The 10,000-nt window shown below is 50.2% G+C and overlaps 3 protein-coding genes across 3 annotated transcripts; 2 read left to right on the plus strand and 1 right to left on the minus strand.

Annotated features, from left to right (window-relative positions):
• Positions 1-129: 129 nt before the first annotated feature.
• BDV14DRAFT_194195 (uncharacterized protein) lies at positions 130-1,481 on the plus strand (the record flags this gene model as incomplete). The annotated part of the gene is made up of 3 exons (XM_073771894.1): positions 130-405; positions 484-1,180; positions 1,222-1,481. 3 exons carry the CDS (start codon positions 130-132, stop codon positions 1,479-1,481), a joined length of 1,233 nt encoding a protein of 410 aa, XP_073621914.1.
• A 1,388-nt stretch (positions 1,482-2,869) lies between these two features.
• BDV14DRAFT_194196 (gluconokinase) lies at positions 2,870-3,657 on the plus strand (the record flags this gene model as incomplete). Its single annotated transcript, XM_073771895.1, has 2 exons — positions 2,870-3,109; positions 3,187-3,657. The coding sequence occupies 2 exons, from the start codon at positions 2,870-2,872 to the stop codon at positions 3,655-3,657; spliced, it is 711 nt and encodes a 236-aa protein (XP_073621915.1).
• A 257-nt stretch (positions 3,658-3,914) lies between these two features.
• BDV14DRAFT_185702 (putative endosomal peripheral membrane protein (Mon2)) lies at positions 3,915-9,576 on the minus strand. The gene is made up of 6 exons (XM_073770707.1): positions 9,289-9,576; positions 9,162-9,228; positions 8,933-9,106; positions 8,673-8,879; positions 8,536-8,624; positions 3,915-8,480 (listed from the first exon to the last, which is right to left on the minus strand). Exons 1-6 carry the CDS (start codon positions 9,364-9,366, stop codon positions 3,960-3,962), a joined length of 5,136 nt encoding a protein of 1,711 aa, XP_073621916.1. The 5' UTR covers positions 9,367-9,576; the 3' UTR covers positions 3,915-3,959.
• Positions 9,577-10,000: the final 424 nt, after the last annotated feature.

The following is a 10,000-nucleotide window of genomic DNA, read 5'->3' on the forward strand; positions in this document are numbered from 1 at the left end:
AAATTAGCTTGTGTCACCACAATCCACGTGCCTCTGCCCTCCAAACAGTAATCCCTCCTCCTCCTCCGCCTCCTCCTCCTTCTTCTTCATAACCTCTATTCTATATGCTCCACTTCGTCTTTTTCCTACATGCCTGTGCTCAAACGTCAGAAACAACAACAACGAAAGCACCACTCTTTCGATCCTCCTCCACTATTCTGGGACAAACTCACGAAACTGTGGCTGACCAAGAGCGCATTGAGAGAAGCCAACCGTCGAAACAAACCCCTATCTTTAGACCAGGGTACATTTTCTAGCTCTCACACCTTTGCTGCTAATTTCTTGCGCAACTGCTCGCCCACTTGCTTACAAGAGATCAAGGAGTTTTCCCGCTGTGGAGGACCAGATCTATCAGATATCAGAAACGTTCGTTATTTGCCCGTCATCTCTCTCCAGCGGCAAATCCCAAGTAAACGTTTACTAAATAGCCTTACTCCAAACTAGTATCCTGCTCCAGCCGACTTCTGCCAATACTCTACGGGTCCTTCTAACGCCAGTTCAGAGCACTTTACTTTGCAAGAGACCATGCCAAAACCCGGGAGTACGACTGTGTACGACCGAAACTTTGAGGACCATATCACAGACCATGGTGTTTATCTACCATCTCACAAATATCTAGATGGTACAAGACCGTCCGAGCCAGACAACCTTGCAGAAATACAAAGGAGAATACGGGCTGCCCGACCCTCACTTGACATATCACAAGAATCCATGGAAAAAGAATACAAACAATTTACGGAGCTTGATATGAATGCTGTAGATGAGCAACTAGTCATCAAAGACATCTTACCTGTGCTTGAAGGCAAGCAAACGCTTAATTCACAGACTGGTGGCGGTCACCTTTTTAACAATTTCGCTCATTTAACCGACGGAACCCTATCTAATGCTAGGCCTGATTTTTACCACGGTGCCCGACTCCAACAGCTAGAGCCCGCTATTCGAAAACAACTAAATGACCAGGTCATGCCTTCAACACAAAGCAGCCGCCCAATAGCGCCAAATTTTTTCTTCGAAGCTAAAGGGCACGCTGGGTCTATTCCTGTGGTAAAGCGCCAGGCCTGTTACAATGGTGCTTTAGGGGCACGAGGCTTGCAGTCTCTGCAGCAACATGGGCATGAAAATAGCAGCAAGCAACCAAATGGTTCTGGCAATAATGCCTATACCATAACATCGACTTTCAAGATGGGAATCTTGGGTTATGGGCGCATCACCCTACACGCTCTGCAAACCCAGACCGTCAGAGTGATTTTGTCATGACGCCTATTGGGAAGTGGTCTTTGGATGGCAGCCCGGAATCGTATCGGCAGGGTCTAGCTGCCTATCGCAATGCCCGCGATTATGCCGAAGGGCTTAGGGACGACATTATTCAGCAAACAAATGCAAGATACGCAGCCGGCAAAGATGACTCTGGTGAGCTTGATGGATCTGAGGGATCTATTTAGTTGTCAGGCCCAGTATTTGGGATGATTGGGACGGTTCTGGTATGGTTGTTTAGCGAACTTTCTCGGTTGGTATTGCAATTGGATAGATTAGATATAAGATTCCATTACTCTAGTGAATGGGTCAGCCAGACAAGGTGGGATAGCATCCCTGAATAACACTCGTTTTGGTTTTCTTCGACCATGCTTTATGGGAAACTTGCACCAAAAACCAAACAGGGTCACCTTGCGGTTGAAATGGCGTTGCTGTAGCTAAGGCACCGCTCCTCGGTGGCCTGAACGAGCTGGCGATTGCTCAGTGACCGGCCCCTTGCAACAATCGGGAAGGCAGTCCGTGGGAGTCTGGGAGGAGCTCAACCATTTTCCGACAGTACGCATCCCACGCAAACTCAGGAGTTTCCTGTTGCGGTTTAGCGTGGGGTGTCAAAGACCGGACTGAGATGTGGAAGAGTGAAGACAGTCTGCTCTGAGCATGATTGGCCTTTGGGGGATTCTTCATGTTTCGACTTGGAGATTACCAGTTTACTCCGATACAGACTGTATTATTGCAACGGAGGTCGGAGCACTACTCTGTAGGTATAACTGCTTCGCCCCGGTTGCCCCGGCTAATGACGATGTGACATCATAGATGATAGATCAATGACAACACTGAACACTGGGGCTTTGACGCCAGGAAGAACACGGAGGGAAGCAATAATTGCTGCAGTGTCTGTCAGGAGTAAGCGAATCATGTGCTATTGATTGATAGCGCAGCAGCCAATTGAGTGCGCAGGCAGTCGATGTGTACTCTCCAGAGTATACATACAGTACGGCAGGGATCGATCAGCCGCTAAACGGCTAACCAGACCGCTGGACTCTTCCTCCATGATTGTGTATTGTTCCCCCACTTCCTCCCCACCGGCTGTACGGAGTATCCTGTAATTATTCTCTGTTCCATCATTCCATGGCTCCATCTCATCTCCCCCGACATTTCTTCTTGAACGGCCAGCCCAGAATGGCAACTCGGGATGTGGCTCTTGGTATACAAATACAGGTTCATGACCCACTGGCGCCGACTCCTGATCCTGAGACAGCCTTGAATATTCCTGACACAATAATATAATCTCCTCCTTTCCTCCAGATCTGTACTTTCACACCGTCCGTTCTTTGTCCGCTTATCTATCTACTTCGTACACCGTCTGATATATCCACTTGCGCCGGGCTCATTCACCCTCGACAAACATCCAGGCACGACCTGTACTACAACCGCAAACAGCGCCAAACGTTCGACTCTTCTCTACCACCTACCAGAATCACTGACCACCCCGTTCCAAACTTTACGCTTGCGCCCTCATTCACCCTCTTCATCACCCTCTGACATAAATACATCCTCTATCTTCATATCCGCAAAAATGCTCTCTGCAGGCGAACGCCAACAACCATCCGTCATGGACCCGGCGCGCAACAACCTCAAACTAACCCACCACACAAGCACAACCGCCCCCTCCGCCTCAGAAGCAACCTCCATCTCAATGCCCCCAAACACCCTCCAGCACATCTGGGTCGTGACAGGCCCCGCGGGAAGCGGAAAGAGCACCGTCGGCCGCTCTCTGCAGCAGGCGCTTGGTGTGCCCTTCTTGGAAGGCGATGATGTACGTTTCCAATCTACTTCCCTGTACCCTAGGCAATCAATCAAGAAACTAGTATACTAAGGAATGTACTGGAATAGTTCCACCCCCCCGCAAACAAAGCCAAAATGTCCACAGGCACGCCCCTAACAGACGCAGACCGCTGGGACTGGCTCATCGCCCTCCGCAGCGCAGCAACGACCCTCCTCATACCGTCAAACCCATCAATCCCTGCCCCCGCCGGCGTGGTGGTAGCCTGCTCGGCCCTGAAAAAGAAATACAGAGACGTGATGCGCGTCGCGGCATACGGATCCCCCAATGTGCGCATCCACTTCGTCTACTTGAAGCTTGACCGCACGGAACTTTACGCGCGGGTATCTGCGAGACAGGCGCATTATATGAAGCCTGGCATGGTGGAGAGCCAGCTTAAGGATCTTGAAGAGCCGGAGGGGACGGAGTGGGATGTTCTTACTGTTGATGTCAGGGGGACCGCGGGCGATGTGCAGAGGGAGGTTATGAGGGTTGTTGAGGGGGTTATGGTTGCTGGGGGGTTGGGGGGTGGGGAGGTGTAAGTGAGGCTTGACTTGGCTTGACACGATTGATTTGTTTTTGGTTTCGATTGGTGTTCTTGATTGGGATTGGGATTGCGTTTGGGATGCATTGATGATGGTGTTTTGGGGTGTAGGCTTTCTCTATTCTATTTTGTTCTTACATACGCTATCTATCTATGACTTTACAGCGAATCATACATCGACTGTTACATGCAGACAGAGTTGGACGAAAAAGAATCAACATTTTACATGGTGTTATGCTTGTATTACAGTAAAATACTGGGATATTCAGATATACAACCACCGTCTCTTGGCATTGAGCCCTATGTACTACCGACCTCACGTAGCACCTCGCCAAGAGCACGGAGAACCTCACCACCGCCTCGCTCTTTGCCTGCCACTTGCACCCCCTGTACAACAAGCGGGTATATCCACTCCAAGTGCTTCTTGTAGCTCTTTTGTGTCTCGTCCGGCGTTGCGTTCGCATTGGGTGGCGGCGGGATAGCCGACGGCTCGCTCTGGAGACGGACCATACCCTGAAGCAGATGTAGTAGTGCCCTGCGCGCTGGCGTAGGTTGCGGCATCAGACCACGAAGAGGCTGATCTGCAATGTAGCTTTTCAATGACACGGCGCAGCGAAGAATGAGGTAGGGTGTGATTGAGCGTGCGATGAGCATTCTTTCGGCGGCCTGCTCACTAGCCGATGGCTTCTGGTCAGGAGATGACGACAATTCGAATAGAGTGTTGAGCGCGGCATACGCCATCTTGCTCCGTGTGGTGGGCGAAGGGTCGAAGGTCCGCCCAGGTCGGACATCATAGATGCCTTTGAGGGCTCCATCCTCGCGATAGTTAGCGGGCAAGTCGTGTCTTTGTGGGAGGTAGATGAAGGAGGAGTGGAGGAGGGCACAGGCAAAGTCCCGCCGAATGTCATCGTTGATGGCCGAGGCACCGATTGACGGCACGACAAGGGACTTCAAGGTTTCGAAAGCATCCACGTCGAAAGACTCATCAGACAACAAGGTAAGTCCGGGAATGGGCACTGTCCTATATCCTGTAGCGGCCATGATGCCATCTGCAATCTCGACCACACATTTCCAGAATCGCGATACCTCGGATTCGCTCGCATTGTTATACTGCTTTTCCACATACGGAATCATTACTCGCAAGACGTTCAATGACGCTGTAGTGGACTTTCGCCACAAGCTAGGCTCTTTATCCTTTCCGGGCCACTCATAACGGTGGACGATGGGGGTTGCGAGATGTTGCAGTGCAGTTGACACAGAGCCGTCGGTGAATATGTCGCCCTTGATACCGTTTTCAGCGATATACCAACTGAGAAGATCTATCGCACTCTTAGAGAAAGCAACATATGTGGGTTTTCTCGAGTCATTGTTTGGTGACCATCTTGAAATAGCAGCATCTGTGAACTCTGATAGGGTCTGAATAATTTGACCTTGCGAGTCATCCTTATCTAAGCACATCATTCTCAGACAGTCGATAATCAGGTCCTGCAGCTGCGAAGGCCGATCGATGTCAGGAGAATATTTAGGACATATCGAATTCCATGCGATCACTCTCATGTGCGAGAGGATAGTTCCAATATCTTGCTTTGCTATGTCGTCCCTGTACAAACGGTAGATCTGCTGGAAGGCATGCAAATACGCAATCGCTGCATCTTGATTGGGCTTGTTCAGGTCAAGCAACTCGTCTCGGTCTATAGGGTGGCAATTGTTCCAGACCGTCCATGCTGACTGTAGAGATGGCTTGCTCAGCGAACCAGGCGATTGTACTCGCACGAATATGCTCGATAGACTTGCGAACACGGCTTGGCTGATCTCGAGGAGGCGTCGGTTGGCCAACTTCTGGAAATAATCCAACAGCCGGTTCCAAGATTGATCGAATCTGTCATCCTTTGTGATAGTTTCGATGTAACTTGTGACAAGGTCTGACGTTCCTTTTATCACGAGGACTGTTGTTTCGGTCCAGGCCTTTGCATCATCAAAGCTGTCATCCTTGCTTTGTATACTGGCAAACTTGGCTTCTATTCGCTCCATCAGCCGGAACAGAACGCGATTCAAGCATAGACACCATGCCTTGGGGGAGAGTTGTTGGCCGTAAGCGTCAAAAATTCTCAGTAAAGTGTGAATTGCACAGTTTCTGACCTCTGTCCTGCTATCAGTTGCGACATCGACGATGCGCAACAAGAGCAATAGCCAAAGTGCGTTCCCGGAAACAGATGGCTCGTCGGTCTTGGCCAGTTCAGTAAGCTTCTCCTCGCTTACAGACAGATCGACATTAGTTTCGACGGAGAATTGCCCAGTCTGATCGTGAAGAAAATCAGAGACGTTCCAGAATGACGATGTTGTCGTGAGGGAAATGTTGAAGACCTGTCGTTGCAGAGCGAATTTGGAGAAAGATTCCACAAGGTCAAGCCGACAATGTGAAGGGAGCTGAGACAGAAAGTCAGATGCTATGAGCTGCAGGCTCTTGTAGGCAACTTGGATGAGGCGAGGAGAGTCGGCAATCAGTGTCTGTCTATTGCCTTCGGCGGGTTTTCCAGCAGCCTGATCCTCCATTGGGATTGGATTTCCAAAGACACTGGAGATGAGATTGAAAACAGCCTTCCAGCACTGACCGAAGCTTTCAGCATATTGCTCTAAAATATTTTTCAATGTTTCCAAGCTCTGTTCGTGAATCTCAACGACTGATATTGAGGGGGATCCCAGTGAGCAACCACTGCTTTCGTAAAGAGTCTTGATCTGGGATTCAAGCGTCTCCAGATTCCTCAGCTGTCGCGCATCTCTCTCCGAGTCATTCTCATCATTTCTTTGCTTCATGGTCTCATAGACCAATCCATTGAGAACCTCATTTGCATGGAGACGGAAATTTTGACTAATCTGTTGACTGGCCGCAGTTGCCATTAGTCGTTCCGTGAAAAATGTCCAGGCATTTTGGTCATTCTCGGCCAGCGATGATAACCTTTCGAGATTCGCTTTGGCCAAGTCATGAGCCTTCTCCAGAACGAAGCGCAATTCTTCTTCCTGAATCCTCGATCTACTTATCGCGCTTGACACGCGACGGGACGACCGTCGCATTTGTCCGGAGCTGGGTTGCAAGTGTGTCTGGCCTTTAGCATTTTCAACACCTTCAGACGTTTCGGGCTCCTCAGTTGTTCCAGAAAGATCTAGAAGGGCTATCAAGAAAGCGCGGAAAATGGCACTTGGGTAGTCGCTGGTGCTTTCAAACAGCTTGGCTGAAGCAGAGTGCACTGCCATGATTTCAGTTCCAAGGTTTCCCTGGGGTACGTCTCCTCTGGATCCCCCCGTGGCCTCGGAACTGGCAGCTGTGGCTTGCATTTTGGCCGGGGATTTGTTGACTAGGAGGTTTGCATCCTGCAGTGTACCAAGGACTATTGACCAAGCAGGCTCATCCAGAGTGGGCCCGAGGGCAATGCCCAGATTAAGCAAAGCACGGAGGCAGAGAAGATTCCTTGTGCTCAGGGTCAAAGCGTGATCACTCACGGGAGCCGTAGGACCGTCAATGGGTGATTGAGGAGTAACGTAAGAGCCCTCGTTGCTTGCTTGTGCTGCATCCATCATCTCGCTCTTTTGGGCGCTCGGTGATACTGCTGGGCTGGCAGCTTTGGCAATGCTCGTATCGGAAGGCATGGAAGCCTTGCCAAGGGTGGTCAAGAAGGCATCTCGAGGAGTGGACAGCCTCAGCAGACCAGCCACATGTGTCAGCTTCTGGAAGGAACGGACAAGGTTGTGGTAAAAGTCATCATCTAACGACGCATATAGAAAGGTTGAGCAGGTCGCAAGCACAGCCGGCCAGCAGTCTTCGACTATCCCAGCACAGGCCCGGATCGCGGAGAGTTGAGGATGAGTCTCCAATTCGAGAGGGTTGATAGGTACAGGAAGTCTCCTAGTCGACTTCGAACGCTTGATTGAGTCATCCCTTGAAACATCCTGCGCAGAGGACGTAGAGCCACCATTTCGCTCATGTGTAAAGCGACTCTTGCGCTTTGGTTTCATGTCAGGGACTGTAAGCGGAAGAATGAACTTTGCAAGGCCTTCGGCAAAACCGCTTACGCAGTTGAGAACCAGGCTGTAAATGTAGGTGTCAGGTGGTAGGGGAGGTTCGGTTTTATCGAGTAGCTCCAAGTACGGTGAGCGGACTACACTCCACTGGTTGCTAACGCCAGGCACATTGGTATCGTTGGCTGGAACCGAGGATCCAATAACTCCTGCCACTCCTCCAACCTCAAGAGTGATCTGCTCTTCAGTAATCGAGCGAGAGTGCTCTGCACGCGATGGTACGGTTGAGCGACTACTGACACCGATTAACGAAGGCTTTTCTGCTGCCAATCGGACAAGCGTTGCCATGTGATCCCGGAGGATATTCTGCCTTCCCTCTTCTCCATCGTATAGGGAGTATATTATCCTGACCAGGCCGGGTTCAGCGTATAGGCCCCGGAACATTTCCATACAAAGTACTCGCTTCCATGATGCCGTGCCGTCGGGCTCGAGTAGATGCGTCAAGAGCGAGAGTGCCATTTCACATTCTGCTGTCAATAACGACAAATATCGTTTGAGGAGGATAGATAGAATCCTGGCAATCCGTACGGTTTGAGAGAAAGAATGTCTTTCGGACAAGTACCTGACTGTCATGGGTATCAAACGTGTTCGCAATACTTGTGTCAGTTCTGGATGATCGACGAAGAGTTGCCCGCTGTTAACTAGAACACTCTCAATGAGTTCCAGAGTGAAGGTCGGAGAGAGGGATTTGATCCGCAGGAAATGCAACGATTCGCCATCCACGAGGCGGCATAGGTCATCAAGGATCTATGATATGGTCAGTCAAACCAGGGAATATCTAAGCTGCCGCTGAAAATCTCACCTGCAAGGCATCGGACGCAAAGTAGCCTATTTTGATGGGAGCTCCGTCCACTTTCACTGTGGTTGTCGGTTGTGATTCATCTCGTGTTTCTGTAGTCACGTAAGTATAAGCTTAAAGAAAAGATGGAGACAACATACGGTCCTCAACAGACACCCGCTCAAACGTAGAGACAACAAGTTGCTGCAGTGTAGCAGCTGCCGTGCTCGAGACCGCGAGGGTCTTGCTTGATTGCAAGGTTGCGCATATTTCAAGTGTCGTCACAAGAAGCTCACCACCTAAATCGCTAGAGTAGTGCTGCAGCAAGGATGGCAGTGTCTGCAGGATCTTAAGCTGGATGTCCAAGGCTTCTTCATATTAGTTTGGGTCTGTAACAATTGGCTCCATCAGGAAAACTCACTCAGGTTCGTGATTTCCTTCAGCCCGCTCAAAACATCTTTCAACCTCTCCGACGGCAGAGACTTTGAGGCGACCAGCCGTTGAAGGCAGATGACACCTATGCCAGCAAGCTTCGCATGGCGGCTATGACATGCCAGAATGAACGGATTGACAAACCGCGGTTTGCGGGCGAGATCTTTATAATGCTCAGTTTCTATCTTAAAGAGTACCTAGAGAATCTTGCAGCTTACCAGCAGATATCTGCGCCTCAGAGGTGGATGGAAGTGCCTTCAAGTCATTGAGAGACTCTTCAGCGGCCTACAGTCTAGTCAGCTGTGGATCCTGACATCCCTTTTGTGAACGAGAGGGAGAGCAGACACTTCGCAAATCGGCATTCTTTCTCTTTGATTCTTGAATAAGATTCAGAAGTTCCGACTGTAGCAATTGGGAGGACATTTCCAGGGCTATTATTGCCGAACACGCATGGCCGACGCCCGTCCGGCCTCTAGGTAACAATCAAGCAGGAGCTGGCAAATGCACGGGCGTCATGGATCGCGGTCTGGATTTGCCGACAGATGAAGTTCAAGGTAGGCAAAGAGCACCACTACTTAAATCTCATGCAGATATAGCAGGGATTGACGGCATTCTCCAAATCAAACCGTTGAGAAATAGCCAGATGTATAAACAACGGCAGCGACCTGTCCGCCGTGGCATCAATGGCGCCAAGACGCCTGGTATGACTACCACGTGATAGATGCTTCCTGTCGGAGCATACTGCCACCCGTTACCGCCTGCCCCTAGGGTCGACCTCGCTTAGTCATACATTAGTCAGGTAGAGTTATCTTAGCTAGGCGGCCATACCAGCCACCCAATGGAAGATAATCCATCACTTCCCACAGGTAATGAGCCCTCTACGCGTAGAGAATATGGTTTCTTGCTAGTATATGATATGCAGAACTGATTCTCGAATCCCCAAGCAACTTGCTACGCGAATTTTCAGCACCCCAAACCCGTACAAGGGGGGGTAAACAACAACATTGTGGATCCTTGGATCAGGAACCATAACAAAGGCATTTTCTTGCTAGAATGC

This window comes from Aspergillus stella-maris (genome assembly GCF_047715825.1).
Source record: "Aspergillus stella-maris strain CBS 113639 unplaced genomic scaffold BDV14scaffold_122, whole genome shotgun sequence".
NCBI lineage: Eukaryota > Fungi > Ascomycota > Eurotiomycetes > Eurotiales > Aspergillaceae > Aspergillus > Aspergillus stella-maris.

What these genes read in the sequence shown, in the direction of transcription:
- BDV14DRAFT_185702 (XM_073770707.1), bottom strand. Translation starts at nt 9,366, where the DNA reads ATGTCCTCCCAATTGCTACAGTCGGAACTTCTGAATCTTATTCAAGAA. An exon ending in GAAGGAAATCACGAACCTGA is followed by an intron (nt 8,880 to 8,932) that starts GTGAGTTTTCCT and finishes AATATGAAGAAG; the next exon opens with CCTTGGACATCCAGCTTAAG. An exon ending in GCGGGTGTCTGTTGAGGACC is followed by an intron (nt 8,625 to 8,672) that starts GTATGTTGTCTC and finishes ACGTGACTACAG; the next exon opens with AAACACGAGATGAATCACAA.